At 35.3% G+C, this 18,830-nt stretch overlaps 1 protein-coding gene across 1 annotated transcript in view; it reads left to right on the top strand.

Moving 5' to 3' along the window:
* INTS8 (integrator complex subunit 8) overlaps window positions 1-18,830 on the top strand; it is an 83,289-nt gene that overhangs the window by 17,082 nt on the left and 47,377 nt on the right. The window contains exons 9-15 of the mRNA XM_006859210.1: window positions 975-1,075; window positions 1,387-1,528; window positions 6,626-6,696; window positions 7,059-7,234; window positions 8,413-8,546; window positions 10,831-10,941; window positions 14,230-14,431. Of these exons, the coding sequence (XP_006859272.1) occupies window positions 975-1,075; window positions 1,387-1,528; window positions 6,626-6,696; window positions 7,059-7,234; window positions 8,413-8,546; window positions 10,831-10,941; window positions 14,230-14,431 (937 nt within the window). The remainder of the gene's footprint in view (window positions 1-974; window positions 1,076-1,386; window positions 1,529-6,625; window positions 6,697-7,058; window positions 7,235-8,412; window positions 8,547-10,830; window positions 10,942-14,229; window positions 14,432-18,830) is intronic.

Genomic DNA, 18,830 nt, shown 5'->3' with positions numbered 1-18,830 from the left:
GATGGCTAAGCTTCGTCTCTCTTACTTTGGACACATTGTCTGGAGAGAACAGTCGCTGGAGAAGGATGTCATGCTGGGTAAGGTGGAGGGTCAGAGAAGAAGAGAAGAAGAGGAAGACCCCCAACGAGATGGATCAGCCAGTTGGCATCATTGATGGCGTCAAGTGTGGCAGTGGTAGTGAGGTTCGCCCAGGATCGGACATTGTTTCGTTCTGCTGTGCATGGGGTCTCTATAAGTCGGTTTCGACTCGATGGCACATGACAACAACAATATCTTAAGACTCTTAGGAGAATATAGTGAGAAGTGATAGTTTATAATAACCCAAAGGGAAAACACTAGAGCAATGTTAGCTATACTATTGATGTTATCTTTTCTTTTTAAAGATGAAGTGTTTGCCCATGTAAAATAAACTCTGTAAGTAGACTTTAAAAATTACAGGTAAACAACTTTTAGTTTTATGGATCCTGGAATCTTGTGTCTATTTTGAAAGTATGGCCTTGTAGCCCAGTCTTATAAGATACTTCGATATTAAGACCTTGGGAGAAAATGAGTAACCTGATTTTGTGGTTTCGATGGTCTGTTCCAGAGCCCACCTTGCCTTTGAACCTGGTTGTTATCATTTCAGCTTTTTCCGGAAATCCTCTTCCCTATCTCCTACACTATTCTTTCTCATAAAGAGTTTAAAAACAAAAAAAATGACCCTGTATTTAAGGTGTATTAGAAGAATATTTTAAATCTGTCTTTAATAGTTTAGCTGTTTTGCCTCTTAGTTAATTTTCCCATTCACTGCTCATTTTGGATCTATGGACTTTAATTAAAAAAATATGCTTTTTTTCCCCTTAATCAAATAAAAAAATTTTAGAAATGAAGGATTTTGTTTAACTTGTATTCTTCAGTATGAGAAAAAACTTTTTTTAAAAAAAGAAATTTAGTGATGATTTTTGAAATGATGTCTTTTTATGTATGTGTTCTAGGAGGTAATAAAGATTTTCATTGAAGATAACTTAAGTTTCAGTTTACCTGTCCAGTTTCGACAGTCAGTACTAAGAGAACTCTTTCAGAAAGCTCAACAAGGGTAAGTAAATTGAAAAATGACTTCCTAATTTTTGATGAAAAGATCAAGTGCTTTTCTAGTTTATCAAAACCACCTCTAAAGTTCCATTCTATTGCTTAATCTGTAAGTAATTCATCCTGAGATAAATTCAAAACCTTTTTGGGTCCCACAACCTCCCCTGATTTAGCATTGCATTTACTAGTGTCATTGAATGTCTAAATAACCCACTTCTCAAGAATAAATGGGTCATTCTTGTGAATTAACTTTTGCAATAGACACCTTTTCTTTTAAAGTTAAAATAATATTAGTGGATCTACTTTTGTATTCTACAGAAATGAAGCTCTAGATGAAATCTGTTTTAAAGTCTGTGCCTGTAACACAGTCCGTGATATATTGGAAGGTAGAACAATTAGTGTTCACTTTAACCAGCTATTTCTTAGATCTAATAAAGAGAAAATAGACTTTCTTCTTGAGGTAAGACATTATTTTGATTTATAATTTTGCTTTAAACTTGCCAGTGATCTCTTTATTGCCAAATCCAGTGCCGTCTTTTTAGTCTTCATCTCACTTGCCTGAAGTCTGTGTCTGATGGTGCAGACTCCACTGTTCTATCTTGTTTTCTAGTTTCGCTCTTTTTACAACTCTCTTTCTCCATGTTTCTTCTTTATCCTTCATTGGATTCTTCTTAATCTTTCATTAACTTCCTTCTTGTGCTTTTTACTGTTTTTATTTGGAAAAGTTTTGTCCTTGATTCCACCATCTTTTCATGTCATTTAAAATTCTCATCCAAAGCTTTAATAATCACCTGTTTACTAAAAGCTCCCAAATCATACCTCTACCCTTTCATGTGAGTTCCCAAATCTGTTTCTACTTGGTTTCTCTATCTCTCTCTTTAACATTCTTTAAATTGTGAACTAATTTATAATCTATATCGAGAGAAGTACAGATGCATGAGTTAGGTTCAGAAATACTAGTTAGCTCTAATAGCATAGTGGTTACAAATCAGGCTGTGAACCACAAGGTTAGCAGTTTGAAACTACCAGCAGCTCCGCGGGAGAAAGATGAGGCTTTCTGCTCCTGTAAAAATTTATAGCCTTGGAAATCCTTTACTAGGGTCGCTATGAATCTGAATCGACTCCACATCACCACCAACCACCAAAAGCACCTTTTATGCCCTTTACCCAACTTCCTTTTCCCCTCACTTGAGAAAACCACTGTCCTAACTTTGTGGTAATCATTTCTTTGCTTTTCTTTAGAGATGTATCACCTTTATATACATTATTAGAAGGTATCTTTAGTTTACCTGTTTTGAACTTCATATAAATGGAATGATATAATACGTATTCCTTTTCTTCTTCAACTCGACATTATTATATAAGGGGGCTTCAAAAAGTTGGTGGAAAGATTCCGATGTCTTTTAATTCCATTTCTATGTGAACTTTTTGAAACCATCTCATATTTGGAAGTTTTATTCACATGTTTGTATATAGATATAGTTCTTTTTAATTTTAATTGCTGTAAGATTTTAAAACATTATTTTGATCATTTGTTGTTAAGTGCTGTCAAGTTGATTCCAACTCATAGTGACCCTTAATAGGGTTTCTGAGGAGCTACTAGTGTGTTTGAATTGATGACTTTGTGGTTCGCAGTCCCGTGCTAATCCTACCGTGACACAGTAGGATACCACAATTTATTTAGCCATTCTTTTGATGATGGACATTTGGATTGTTTATAGTTTTTCACCACTGTGCTGCTTGAAAAATACTTTTATGTGTATACTGAGGCATGTATGTGCCAGTTTATCTATGAAATATGCCTTGGGTCATATCAATTGATTATTGGTTTAATCACTTTGATATGACCAAGTACATACATGAGAGAGTTTTCATTGGTCAGTATTATGGCGGCTAGTGCTTTGTATCATACAGTCAAATATACCTGTCAGATGGTTGTGTAGTGGTATCTCTAGGAGGTTTTAGTTTACATTTTCCTTATGAATAAGGAATTTATCAGCTTCTCATTTATATATTGCTCATATAGATTTAATCTTTTGAGTGGTAAGCCTCATTTTTCTAGCATAGTAGCTTTTTCTTTTGAAGAAGTTTGTTTCATATTCTGACTGTCATTCAAAAGTATTGTAGGTATCTTTTCTGAGGAATCTTTTAACTTTCCTTATATCATTTGTCATTGTTGTTAAGTGCTGTTGAGTTGGTTGTGACGCATAGTGACCCTGTTTAGGGTTTTTGAGGCTTTAAATCTGTGGGGGAGCAGAAAGTTTCATCTTTCTCCTGAGGAGCGGCTGGCGTCCTCAAACCATGGACCTTGTGGTTCGCAGACCAGTGCTCTCTGTGGAGCCACTGCACTTCCATGTACCATTTTAAAAGATCTTAATTGGAATATAATCTAATTTATCCAGTTATTTCTTTGTTTATGAAAACTTTTCCTATTCTGAAGTCATTAAGTTAGTCTATTATCTTTAAAAACAATTTGTAAAAAAGTCAACCTTTGAGATTTTGGTCTTTACCCTATAACTGATTTTTTTTTTAATCTAATGTAAAGTAGGGTTCTGATGTAATATTTCCTTCCACATTTATAATTCTGTAGTTGTTCTAGCATTTATTGAAATGTCCATCTTTTTTCAATCAGTTGACAGAGCCACCCTTGTATGCCAGATGTTGATATATGTGTTGGCCTAATTCTGGAGTCTCTACTCAGTACAACTATTTAATTGTCTGTTTATGCATCAGTATCCCTATGTCTTGCTACCACCTAGAGCAAATCCTCCTACCTTGTTTTGTCCCTTGCACTCTCATGCAGACGTAAGACTCAGATTGTCAAGTTCCACAAATAGGCATGTTGAAATTTAGCTTGAAATGATGCTTAATTTAAAAGCTAATTTGGGAAGAATTGATGATGCCTTTATAATAATCAGTATTCTAATCCATGACTCTTGATTTATTTAGGTATTATGATGTCCTTCAGAGTTTCATAAGTTTTCCAAAGAAGTCTTGCATAAAATAGTGTATGAATTGATATAGAAGTACGATTGAACTTTGAAAAATGATTTTGTACCCAAGAACTTTAGTTTTCTAAACTCTTACGAATACTAATAATTTATCTGTAAATTGTTGTGTTTTAGTAATTATGTAGTCTTTGTTTATGAATAATGAATTTGAATTTGGGGTTTTCTGTTTTCTTTTTCTGACCTTCTACTTGTTGTTCCTTTTCATTTGTCTTGCTCTTGCTGTGCTAGATATGACGGGTAGTAGAAGTGACAATGCTGGGCATCTTGGTCTCATTCCCAGTCCCAGCAGGAAAGCCTGCACCATTCCTATTAAGAATGATGTTTATTATAGGGTTGTTTGTTTTTATACATACTCCCTATCAGATTAAGGATGTTCCCTTCTGTCCTTACTTTGCTGAGAGAGTTGATTTGTTGGTTTGTTTTGGACTCATGAGTGATTTTTAAGATTTTATTAAATGCCTTTTATCTGTGCCTACTGAGATGATCACCTGATTTTCTCTTTTAATTTATTAATGTGATAAAGTACATGAATTGATTTTCAAGTATAAAGGTATCTTTACATTACATGTCTAGAACAAATCCAGCTAGTCATGATCTTTTCTTAATCTGTATTGCTAAATTTAGTTTGTTAACATTGTAAGATTTTTTTGTACTCATATGTGAGATGAATGTTTCTTTTTTTTCTTGTCCTGTCTTTGATTTGGTGTCAGAGTCATGTTTGCCTCATAAATAAATTGAGGCATGTGTCTTTTTTCTTCTTGCATGGAAAAGTTGATCTAAAAATGGAATCATTGCTTCATTTGGTGCTTGATAGAATTCACTTGTGTAGCCATGTGGGTCTATAAAAGATTTCAGATTTTTATATTATTTGAAGTTTGTCAGTGATGATAGAACTATTTGTTTTTTCTTTTTTGTTGTTGAGTTATTTTTGAAATTATTTTGAAAGAATTTGTCTACTTCATCCAAATTTAAAATTTTATTAATATTAAGGATGATTTAATTATCTGTTTAATGTTTTCAATAGCTAGAGATGTCTTGTATTTTATTTTTTTTCTAAATTAAATAACTTTATATTGACGTAGGGGTAAGATTTACATAACTTAAAACTGAACCAAATAAGATTTTAAAGTGAACACTTTACTTCAGTGGTATATAATACATCATTCACAGTGTTATTTAGCTACCGTCTCTATGTAGATGCAAAATATGTTTATCATCCTTAAAGTAAACCAATTAAGAAGTTACTCATTTCACTCCCGCACCTAGTCCCAGCTCCTCGAAGTCACATGTCTGCTTTCAGTCTCTATGCATTTACCCATCCTGGATGTTTCATATAGTTGGATGCCCTATGAAATCATGATCCTAAATCTCCAGACAAAGGAATCAAATTCCATGAAGTATTTGTTGTACATAAGCAGCCTCATCGACTAATCTTTATTTGTTTTAAATATACTTATACAATTTTTGCCATTTCAACTTTACAGCCATATAACTCATAATTGTTAATCTGCTATGGAATCCTATCCTTAGAATGATTTTACCATCATTACCACCTCCCTTATCCTCCTTCTGCCTGCCCCAGGTAACCCTAATAGACTTTGGTCTGTTATACATTTGCCTTTTCTTGTGTTTTAACTTAACTGAAGTCATGCAGCTGTCCTTTTGTGATTGACTTATTTCACCCAGGATAATGTTTTCTAGCTCTGTTTATATTGTAGCATGTATCAAGACTTCTTTATCCTATTGATTAAGTACTATTTCATTGTATGTATGTATCACATTTTATTTATCCATTCTTTTATCAATGAGCATTTGGAGTTTCCCCATCTTTTGGCTATTGTGAATAATGCTATAATGAACATTGGTTTACAGATCTCTTTTAAAGTTTCTGTTTTCAGGATTTCCCCATATCCTTGCCAATATTTTGTTATTTTCTGCTTTATTTCTTTTCTTTTAAATCCTTGCCATCCTCAAAAAAAAAACAAAACAAAAAAAAAACAACAACACAGTGAACTCATCATTGGGTCAATTCTGACTCGTAGTGTCTCTATGTAGGGTTTTTGAGACTATAAATCTTTGTAGAAGCTGGTGCTTTTGAACTGATGACCTTGCAGTTAGCAGCCCAGTGCTTACCCTACAGTGCCACCTCATTGTAAGTCAATGGTTTGAGCCCACCAGCTGCTCCATTGAAGATGAGGCTCTCTGCTCTCATACAGATCTACCACCTTGGAAACCCTGGACAGTGTTGCTGTGATTCTTTCCTGACTTGACAACACTTAACAACAGTGTATTTACTTGTCTTTAGCTGTCCTTATTTTTGTAACAGATTAGTCTTTATTAAAGATAAATAGCTGCAGTTTTTGAAAGGTTCACTTTCTGTTCCCTCCCTCATAATTAATTCTTTGGTATCATCTTATCTTCTCAAGTTATTAACCAAATCTGTGGTTCTTTGGGTTACATAATGGAAATTTGTTTTTAATTTGCGCTTTTCAAAGTATAGTTTACATTTTTTAAAGTATTCAAGTAAAACTTACTCTAATTCCTAGGTATGTTCAAGATCAATAAATTTAGAAAAAACTTCAGATTCATTGAAAGAAAACATGGCTGCTTTTCTGAAGTAAGTGCCTTTAATTTTTTTTTTAACTTTGAACTTGGTCCTGTGAGGAAACTATGCTATATTATTTGTGTTTGTTCTGCATTTCTTACAACCAAATAGTAATGAGAACCAGTTAAGATTAAGCTCAAATCTGTTTCATGTGAAACTTTTAATTATGTTTTTTGACGTGTGTGTGTTGTGGCACTGACATCACACTTTTAAATAAGGACCAAAGGGAAATCTAAAGATCTATTTCAAAGTATTATGTAATATATAAATGGGTGGCTTTTTAAAGAACTTGTTGATAAAAATTCATTAATGTGATTGTTTTTCCCAACTAAATTATACGCTTTTTTGTTTTACAATATTTCTTACTGATCTAGGAATGTGTGTCTGGGGTTGGAAGATCTGCAGTATGTTTTCATGATTTCTTCACATGAACTTTTCATTACATTGTTGAAAGATGAAGAACGAAAGCTACTTGTTGATCAGATGAGGAAGAGATCCCCTAGAGTAAATCTGTGCATTAAACCTGTAACTTCATTTTATGATATCCCAGGTTAGCTCTCTAGTCTGTTAGCTAAAATGTGGGCACGTTTTGCTCATCTATTCAAATTAGCTTTGAACTATATTTGAGGATGCCCTCTTAATTTGTTCTAGTTTATACTTTACGTCAGTAGTTGATAGAAATTCACTTGTTTTCATATATAAATAGCTAAGTGCTTTGACTCCTGCTGTGTCTATGGATAATGGAGACTTAGTCTAGATATCAAAAAGATTTTACCTGGGAAAATAGACCAGGGTAACTCTGCTGCTAGTATGTTATTAGAGGTTAAAATAAAAAATAAGAGCAGGAGGTAAAGTTTTTATGTTTGACTTTTGTTTAACCCATGCTTTTATACTTAATATGTTGATAACCCTCAAACCAAATATAAAATTTATACATTTCAATCTATATTACTGAAACTGTCTACTGGCTAAACATTCAGCTTTAGCAACATTGCCATTTTTGCCTTAGTATTTCATGATTTTCTTCCATTTTTTTGCCGTTATTTTGTGACTATAAGCTGAAAATGTAGTGTTATACTTTAATAAAAAGCATAAACTTCACAACTTTATACAGATGAGACAGAATTCAGTTGGTTCGACAAAAGCAGTAGTTTTGCTGCTTTGACCCTTACTAGATTTAAACTATCCAGTTGTAAAGGAAAAGAATAGCATTGATATGAACAGAACATGCTAGAAATGGTCCATGGAAGACTATTGGAAAGTGGACTTGTATTTGGAGATTTTGATGATCGTTTCTTGGTTCTCTTAAAGGAGAATACCGCCTCCTCTCCCCTCTAAAAGCATACATTTTGAATATTGCTCAAAATTATATACATTTAAAAAAAAATGCATTATGTTCAAAAGCAGGACAGTCTATCTAAAGTTAACTCTTAATGTGCGTATGTAGTTCTTTCTATTAACTAATTATTTATTGTTACCTTTGTTTATATTTTCACTGTTAATTTACTTAATTACTGGATGCATTCATTTATTGGATACAGATACAATATAAAATATATTAGGTTTTATAATGAGGAAAAATTAATATATAATTTGCCAATGTTCAGTTAATCTGTTCTCAAGATAAGAGCTGCTTTTAATTTATAGATTGAATATTTACACCCATTCACAATTTCTCTTACCTTTAATTAAATCATTATCGAAATAAAAATCTGGCTTTTTCTTTAGCTTCAGCAAGTGTCAACATTGGCCAGCTGGAGCACCAGCTTATATTGTCAGTGGATCCCTGGAGGATTCGGCAGATTTTAATTGAATTACATGGCATGACTTCAGAGCGTCAATTCTGGACAGTGTCTAGCAAGGTAAGAAACCCTTGGTTAAGAACAGGTAAGACCTTTTTGATAATAAGGACCCTATTTTTATATCTAAATTTTTAGGTGTTCATATCAATAATTTCCATTGAGAATATCCAAAATTGTAAAAAAAAGTATCAACTATTAAGATAGTAATATTTATAACTAGGTTTGTTTCATTCATTGTCATAGCATGTTCAGCTTTTTAAAATACAGCTGTAAATATATATATAAACAACAAAGAATGAATCTGTTGCCTTGAGTCAGTTCTCACTCATAGCTATCTTACATTAGAGTAGAATTGCTCCATAGGGTTTCCAAGGCTATAATCTTTATGAAAGCAGACTGCCACATCTGTCTCCCACAGACACTGGTAGGTTCCAACAACTGACCTTTTGGATATCATCCAAGCATTTAACTACGGTGCTACCAGGGTTCCTTACTCCTTAAATACATGGATAAGGTATATTCTGTATACAGATTGTAGCAAATACTTGCTGTGTGCTGTATACAGTTTGTTGGTTTTATTTTGGGAGGGGACAGGAAGTTGTTTTTTAAGTACCATTTTGAAGTCTAAAGCCTATGGTTTGGAACCACTTTATTAAAAATTTTTTCGTAGAACTTTTTTTTACTCTAGATGGTCTTGACAAAGTTTCCAGTGAATATTTCTGAGATTTTATCTATTTAAAAGTTATCTTGCATGTGAAGTGAAAAATGAAAAATAGTTTTAAAAATAGTATTTCAGAGGAATGTAGCTAGAGATAGAAGAGAAATAACCTATAAATATAGAAAAGATTAAAATAATCCTCCACTAAAGACAATCGTGTATATTTCATGGGGCCTGTGGGTTAATGTGCTAGACTGCAAAGTCAGTTTGAGCTGCAAGGCGGTGGTTCAAGCTCACCAGTCGCTCCTTGGAAACCCTATAGAGGGTCGCTATGGGCCGGAACCGACTCAACGGCATTTAACAGCAATATACATAAGGGGACTCCTGATGAGGTGCTATAGAGTCAGCATACTAGGCTGGGAACCACAAGATTGGCAGTACAGACTCACCAGATGCAACTTGGAAACCCTATACAGGGTCTCTGTGAGTCAGAACCAACTTGACAGCGCTCAGCAGCAAAAATGAAAACTCCTAGAGTAAAAAATGACTCTCAACATTAGTTGGGGTTCCTCAGTGTTTGCGTTGTTAGCATTCCTCTCTAACGATGAAGAGGTATAGTCTAATAGTTAAGAGAGGGAGTTCTGGGACTTAATACCTTAGTTTCAATTCCAGCTCCACACTTACTAGTTGTGTAACTTTGGACAAATTAGTTAACTTTTCTGTGTCTCAATTTTCTCATTTGTAAAATGGGAATAATAGTTTCTACTTTATGGTATTATTGTGAGGATCAGATGACTTAATTTATATAAAACTAGAACAGGTACAAACCCTGAGTAAATACTCAACAAGTGTTCATTATTAATATTATTGAAGTTATTTTAACCCTATGGAATTTGATTATATTGCTAGTCTATTCATAAAAGTAGCACAAATAAGACTTAATGAGTCACATTTGATTAAATAAAATAAGCCAATAATTTGCTACCTCTTTTGGTCCATTGCAAATAACTCCAAATTGGTAAAAAAGTGTGATTAAGATGGAGAGGAAGACATACTTTAGGAGCCTAAAGCAGGTGTAGTGAAGTTCCACACAAAAAAGATGCAGCTACTGGGAACTATGTCAACGGGAGCCAGTTGCTTTCTTTGTTATATCGCTGTTATAGGATGGTACTAGAACAATGAGCTAATGTAATTTAATCATCTTCCCCATCTCCACCGCTGTTCAGCGTTACCCCACAACCAGAATTTGTTGTTGCTACAGTGCCATCGAGACAGTTCCAACTCATAGCAACCATATATGGCATCCAAGGAAGAACTGGTGGGTTTGAACTGCCGACCTTGTGGTTAGCAGTTCAGTGCTTATCCTACATTGCCACATATGGACTTGATAGCCAAAGTTTAAAAGACAAAAATACATGGAGATCAAAGTTTCTATTTTGTTTTCTTTTTTCTGTACATAATCCTTCAGAAAATTCCAATCCATGTGACTATTTCATATGAGCTCATTATATTGATGTTTGCTTTGCTTTGTGTTTTATTATGGGCACTGTTATTTTCCTGTCTCTTAACAAATGATCTATGAATGAGTAGTTATTGGATTGTGATTGTGATTAAAGATTATTAGAAGATACTTAGATAAATCTGGCTCATTTTCTCAGTGTATTTATATATTTTTATGTCTTTTAGTGGGAAGTACCTTCTGTTTATAGTGGTGTTATCTTAGGAATTAAAGACAATTTAACAAGAGATTTGGTTTATATTCTCATGGCAAAAGGTTTGCACTGCAGTACTGTTAAGGTGAGTAAAAATATGTATCAACTACTTGTTAGCAATATGCTCCACATAATTTTGAAGTGAAATCAGGAGTCAGAACATGTTATCTTTTGTTCATCTTTTAAAATCACAGTGATAGGCCTAAGATATTTAAGGTTGTTTTCACTTAGCCTCATTAACTATGCCAAAATGGTCTTGAGCATATTGGTATTGCTCCATGTCTTTTGAAAAGTCTGGAGAACATTATTATTTGTATTCTCGGGTATTTATTTAGTAAAGATTTTATAATAAGATTAAAACCAACCCAAATCAAATCATCTAAAATTACTTTTCGTAGTCTTTTGCCTAAGGAAGTCCAAGATATAAGGGAAACAATTTGAAGCTCCTCCCTTTTTTTTGTATTCTTTTCTAAAATTGATCTGCCTAAAAGTATTTCCACAGTCTACATACCATGTCTCCATTTTCCCCTCTGTTCATAATTGTCCTCTTCCTGCTTGCTTAAAAAAAAGTTGGGGTGTGGGAGTGTGGAGAGGACCGCATTTATTTGTGTACTTTCTAGTAAGTTTTGAAATCTGGCATTGTGAGTCCTTCAGTTTTGTTCTTCACAATTGTTTGGCTAGTCAAGATTCTTGCTTTGCTACATAATTTATAGAATCACCTTTTCAATCTCTCTTAAAAAGTCTACTGGAGTTTTTATTCAGATTACAGTGAATCTATAAATCAGTTTCCAAGTGCGGTGACTCTGTGGAATAAGCATTGCACTGTGAACAGCAAGATCGATGGTTCAAGCTCACCAGCTGCTGCTCTACAGGAGAAAGATGAGTCTTTCTGCTCCTGCAAAGATTTACGTCTTCGAAAACCCAGTGCAGGGTCACTATGAGTCAGAACCAACTTGATGGCAGTTAACAGCAACAGCAATAAATGAGTTGGGGAGAATTGGTATCTGAACATCACTGAGTCTTTTTAATCCTACACATATGTCTCCATTTAATTCTATAATATTGTATAATTTTTAACATATAGGTCTTGCATGTATTTTGTTAGATTTATCCCTAAATACATATATGTTTTAAAATATTGAAAAAGCCAATGTATACACTATATCATAAATTTGTCTTTTATATCTACTTAAACATATAATTAATAATTATACTTGTATAGGGGAGTAAATAATTATATAGAGTTGTCTAGTCCTCTGGACCTCAAAGTATGTTCTAGTGGGTCTCAAATTATGGTCCCCAGACCAGCAGCATCAGTGACGTTTGGAAACTTACTAGGAATGCAGATTGTTGGACCCCACTGTAGACCTAGTGAATCAGAAAACTGGGGTGGGGAGGGGCAGAAATTTGTTTTAATAAGACTTCCAGGAATTTCTGATGAATATTGAAGTTTGAGAATTGCTGTTCTGTCCACTAGAAATATATGAGTTGTTATGTAATTTATAATTTGCTAGTAGTCACATTTAAAAAAAATATCCCCCAAAAGGTGAAATTAATTTTAATGTTTTATTTAACCCAGATATAGCGATGTTGTTGTTAAATGCTGTTGAGTCGGCTTTGACCCATAGCGACCCTGAACAGGGTTTCCGAGGCTGTAAATCTTTATGGGAGTAGAAAGCCTCCTCTTTGTCCCGCGCAGCAACTGGTAGTTTTGAACTGCTGACCCTGTGGTTCGCAGCCTGATTCGTAACCACTATGCTACCAGAGACAGAGCAGAAAGCATCATCTTTCTCCTGAGGAGTGGTGGGTGGGCTCGAACCTTGTGGTTCACAGTCCAGTGCATATTAGCTTCTATACTGGGTTGTGCAGTTCTAGGCAATTGTGAACCATTGTTGAGTTTATAATAGTATATGATTGATTACATCTGCATAGCCAGCACCTTTTCTCCTTCCTCCTCTAAAATAATTAACACAAAGAGCCCATTCTCCAGTTTCCTATACATGGTCTCATTATTTACACAGAATTTGGTGAAGCTGTTCCATCACTTTTAAAGGTGAGAAATCAGAGATAAAAAGGTAAAAATTTCCAAGGTTACATAGCTGGAAAGTGGTGTAAGTATTACAAGAGATAGAATATATTAAGAAACTATTGAGATCTAGAATTGATTGATGACTTATTAATTTGTTGGGGGGAATAAGAGAAGAAACACTGGACGATGGTACTCAAGTTTTTGGTTAGGATGACAGGACAGTAGCAGGGTCAGCAATTGAATGTGCATAAAAAGATTTTTGAAGAGCTTGTAATTTCATATTTAGTTTTTAATTTGTGCCTGTGATTGGCAATATGAGCCTGAAGATTGGGGTATTTATTACCTGGACTGTTGTTGCTAAGTGCTGTAGAGTTGGTTTGACTTATAGCCAGCATTTATAGCGTTTCTGAGGCATGGCTGGTGAGCTTGAACTACCAACCTTGCAGTTGAAACCCACCTTGAAGTCCTGTGCATTAACCCACAGCACCACACCAAGAGTCCTGTTATCTGAACTAGTGATGCAGAATTGTGAGTCATCAAATGTCACTCAAGGAGAGTGTGCAGAGCAATGTAACATCGGGTCCAAGAAAGTGGTGATGAGTATGAGGGTCAAACAGGTGTGGAGTCATAGTAGCTGAGGGAATAGAGAATGTCCAGGTAAAGGAAATGGATAGCACTTGGCTGTGGCCCTCAAGTCCAGCAAAATAGCTAAAAAGTGTTCAGTAGAATGGACAATTAGAAGGTCTTGGGTTACTGAGAACTGTCTTTTTGGAGTGATGGATAGAAGTTCGATTGCGGGAATGAGTGAGGCCTGTGGAAAGAGACCGTAAGTGCCATCCATTCTGTACAGATGAGAATGAGATGGGTAGGAAAGGGCTTGGATAGATCATAGCTGGTTTGATTTACTTGACTTACTAGTTTGATTTATTAGCCAGTTATATAGACTAATAATTGGGTTGTGTGCAAAGATTTTAGAATGTGAAACCTGATAAAGGGTCTGAAATCTAATCTTGAACATTTTAGTTAAGAGAAGGGTCTTAATAGAATTTTACATTTTATACTGTGTTTTATACAAGTCCTTATTTTGTTTTTTATGGTTTATTTGTTTATTAATTTGTATCTTATATTTATTGATATAAAAATTACAGAAGCATTTAATATTCATTGAAATAAATCAACAATATAGTGATGATGAGATAATCTAGGCTCACGTTTAAACATATAAATGAATCTATGTCTTCTGCACTCGATTTTTTCACATGTGTTCATATTCTTACATACATTTGCACATTTTTGACTCCAGAGGAAAGGTGATCCATTCTGTTCTGTTAACTTCTTTCGTAGGACTTTGCCCATGCTAGGCAGCTCTTTGCTGCTTGTTTGGAGCTGGTGACAGAGTTCTCCCCAAAACTTCGTCAAGTCATGCTGAATGAGATGCTCCTTTTGGATATTCATACACATGAAGCTGCAAGTGGACAGTCTGGAGAGAGACCACCTTCTGACCTTATTAGTAGGGTCCGAGGATATCTGGAAATGAGACTTCCTGGTAAGACTACTCCACAAAACCAAATTTCAGAAATTCAGTCCTCAAATGATTGTGGAGGGAAATGTAAAAGAGCATTTACTTGACTTTTTAACTATTTATAAAACATTATTTCTCTTTGGGAACAGAATTTGGGTGTGAAGTTCATTGATTTGAGAACATAGAAATAGGTTGTTGTTGTGGTTGTTAAGTGCCGTCGAGTCGATTCTGACCCATAGCAGCCCTATATAGTGTTTCCAAGGAGTAGCTGATGAGCTTGAACTACCAACCTTGCAGTTCAAACAACTTTGCTGTCTGGCGCACTAACCCACAGCGTCACACCAGAAATATGGAGGAAACTAAATTTGTTTTGTAGGACTGCTGTAATATAGCAACAGGCAAGGTGGTTTAAAATCACAGGAATGTTTTCTTTCATAGTTCTGGAGACTAGAAGTATGAAATCAAGGTATTGGCATGGTCGTACTCTCGCTGAAGGTTCTAAGGCAGAACCATTCTTCTTGCTAACTTCTGGTGCTCCCCAGCAATTCCTGGCTTTCCTTGGCTTGTAGCCATATCACTCCAGTTTCTGCTTCCAGTCTTTACACGACCTTCTCTCTGTGTGTCTGTATATCTTTTCTTATAAGGACATCAGTCGTTGGATTTAGGACACATCTTAATCTAGTATGACCTCATTTTAACTAACCTACAGAGATCCTATTTCCAAATAAAAGCACATTCTGAGGTTTAGGGGAATGTGACTTCAACCCACTACAGAATTTTAAGATATTCTATTAAAAGAATCAGAACTCCTTGATTGCTCAAAGAAGTCTTTATTTTGTCCTTGCCGAAAAAAAACAACAAAAACGCATTACCATTGAGTTGATTCTAACTCATAACAACCTTATATAGGGTTTCCAAGGCTTTCAATCTTTAAGGTAGCAGCAGACAGCCTCATCTTTCTCTTGCAGAGTGGTAGGTGAGTTTGGACTGCTGACCTTGCAGTTAGCACTTGAGTGCATATGCTACAGTACCACCAGGGCTCCATTTTGTTATTGTTGTTAAGTGCTGTCAAGTCGGTTCCGACTCATAGCAACCCTGTATAGTGTTTCCAAGGATGCTTCATAGTACATACTTCTTGTTAATTGTCGTCGTGTCAGTTCTGACCCATAGCAACCCTGTTTAGGGTTTTCAAGGAGCAGATGGTGAGCTTGAACTGCTGACCTTGTGGTTCAAACAAACTTTGCAGTCCAGCGCATTAACCTGCCATGCCACACCAGGACTCCATAGTACTTATTTACTAGGAAACATTTAAAAAAAATTTTTCTGACGAGATACTTGGCCTTCGTTTACCATCAATGGAAGTTAAGATGACTTTCTATTGATATATGTGTCATTGTCATTACATTGATTTCAGCAAGAGCATGTTAGCCCTATTCTAGCTGCCTGTTAAAGCATGTGACACTGCATTTATTCATTGCAGGTGTTTAAAGGAAAACTTCATGTCAGATTACTGCTTCTCTGGTATCTTTAAAAAGTTCTAGCTAGAAGGAAACTAGAGGATCTCTTAAAGGATATTGATCCTTTTTGTTTGTTTGTTTCAAAGCTTTTATTGTGATTGAGTGAGAGAAAGTTTACAAGGCAGCTCATCAGTTTTACATTTATCATATCATTGCAAAAGTTTACAATCGCCTTCATGCACCATCAGCTGACAGTATTTACCGCTGTTACCTTTTTATGTGTTTATTTACTTAATATTTTATTGTGAATTATGTGATAGTTTACATGGGAGAGCATTAGCTTTACATTCATCCTATATATCGTTTCCTTGCCATGGCTACAATCCTCTCTATGCATCATCAACCAACCAAAGGGTATACCCTGCAAGCCTGCCCCCCGATCATCAGCAAACAGTCCCTCTCACCTCTGGGTCTAAAGTCCCCAACCGCTCCATCTCTCCATGTCATCGTCAGTGCTTCTCTGGGTAGAGTCCTGCTCTTCTCCCTTGATGGTCCCAGGGACCTCCTCTCCTAGACTGCAAAGTGAATTACTTCCCTCCTTTGCTACAAAACATCTACCTTTACATTTCCAACCCACACATACAGTCCTGATAACAATTATTCACTATTGTATCACAAGAGACCTCTCCGCATTTCCTTTCATCAGACCTGCCCAGACACATTGGATACTACTCAGTGGAGATTCTGCCTTCCTCCATGCCCTCTAGATCTAGGCTCCAGGACTGATTGTAAAGGTTGGATGTCCTTTTCAGTGTTTGTCGTTTTTGGTATAGAGGAATCCAACTGAATATATATATATATATATATATCCTGTCACTTTGCTGAATCTTCCAATGAGGTCTAGTAGCTTTTTTACAGAGTGTTTGGGGTTTTTTCTACGTATAGGATCATACCATCTGCAAATAGAGTTTTACTTCCTCTTTGCCAATTTGGATGCCTTTAATTTCACTGTCTTGCTGTATAGCTCTTGCTAAAACTTCCAGCACTATATTGAATAGGAGTGGTGACAAAGGGCATCCTTGTCTGGTTCCTGTTTTCAGAGGGAAGGCTTTCAGTTTCTCTCCATTGAGAGTAATGTAGGCTGTTGGTTTGAATATATGCTCTTAATTATGTTGAGGAATTTCCCTTCAATTCCTACTTTATTGAGTGTTTTTATCAGGAATGGATGTTGGATTTTGTCAAATGCCTTTTCTGCATCAATTGATAATGATCATGTGGTTCTTTTCTCTTTTCTTATTTATATGGTGGATTATGTTGATCGTTTTTGTAATGTTGAACCATCCTTGCATCCCTGATATGAATCCCACTTGATCATGATGTATTATCTTTTTGATGTGTTGCTGGATTCTGTTGGCTAGGATTTTGTTGAGACTTTTTGCATTTATGTTTATGAGAGATATTGGTCTATAATTTTCTTTCTTAGTGACATCTTTTCCCGGTTTTGGTATGAGGGTTATGCTTGCTTCATAAAATGTATTAGAAAGTTTTTCATCCTCCTGTGTCTTCTGGAATAATTTGAGTAGAATTGGTGACAGCTCTTCCTTGAATGTTTGGTAGAACTCACCAGTGAAGCCATCTGGATTTGCGCATCTTTTGGTTGGGAGCTTTTTTCTTCTTTTGTTATGGGTCTGTGCAAGTTTTCTACTTCACTCTGTGTAAGTTTAGGTAGGTCGTGTTTATCTAAAAATGTATCCATCTCTTAATAAGTTTTCAAATTTGTTGGAGTACAACTCTTCATAGTATTCTGTTGTTATCCTTTTGATTTCCTTTGGTTCTGTTGTGACATCGCCCATGTAGTTTCTAATGTGTGTTACTTGTATCTTCTCCCTCTTTTCTTTTGTTAGGTTTGCCGTGGTCTGTCAATTTTGTTAATCCTTTCAAAGAACCAGCTTCTTGTCCTGATGATTGTTTCTATAGTTTTTCTGTTTTCTGTCTCATTTATTTGAGCTCTGGTAGCATAGTGGTTATGAATCGGGCTGCTAATCTCAGGGTCAGCAGTTCAAAACTACCAGCTGTTCCGTGGGAGAAAGATTAGGCTTTTTGCTCCTGTAAAGATATACAACCTCGGAAACCCTGTACAGGGTTGCTGTGAGTCAGAACCGACTCAACGGCATATAACAATAACAACAACAATCTTTATTATTTTTTTTCTTTTGGTGGCTGTAGGGTCCCTCTGTTGGTCTGTTTGTAAATGTTGTAGATGCTGTGTTAATGCGTTAATTTTGGTTCTGTCTTCTTTTTGGATGTGTGCATTTATTGCAATAAATTGTCCTCTGCTCCACTCTCGCCGTGTCCCAAAGATTTTGGTATATTGTGTTTTCATTCTCATTTGTTTCTAGGAACTTTGTGAGTTTATGTTTAATTTCTTCTGCTAACCAGTTGCTTTTCAGCGAGGTGTTATTCAGTTTCCATGTATTTGACTTGATTTCCTTGGTCTTCCTATTGTTGATTTTTAATTTGATGGCATTGTGGTCTGAGAAGATGCTTTGTATTTTTTTGATCTTTGTAAATCTAAGGAGATTTGTTTTGTGGCCTAAGACATGGTCTATTGTGGAGAATATTCCATGAGCACTGGAAAAAAATGTGTATTGTGCTGTTGTTGGGTTGAATGCTCTGTACACATCTATGAGGCCCAGTTGGCTGATTGTGTTGTTTAGTTCTTCTGTGTCTTTGTCATGTTTCTTTCTGGTTGTTCTATCCATTTTTGAAAGTGGTATATTAAAATCACCCACTATTATTGTAGATTCATCTATTTCTTTCTTTAAATCTATTAGAGTTTGATTTATATATTTTGGAGCGCTTTCATTGGGAGCATAGATATTTTTTATGGTTATATCATCTTGTTCAGTTGTTCCTTTAATCATGTGGTAATGTCCATCTTTATCTATTATGCTGGTTTTTGCCTT

This window comes from Chrysochloris asiatica, unplaced genomic scaffold (genome assembly GCF_000296735.1).
Source record: "Chrysochloris asiatica unplaced genomic scaffold, ChrAsi1.0 scaffold00031, whole genome shotgun sequence".
Taxonomy (NCBI): domain Eukaryota; kingdom Metazoa; phylum Chordata; class Mammalia; order Afrosoricida; family Chrysochloridae; genus Chrysochloris; species Chrysochloris asiatica.
This window is presented reverse-complemented; position numbering and strand designations above follow the sequence as displayed.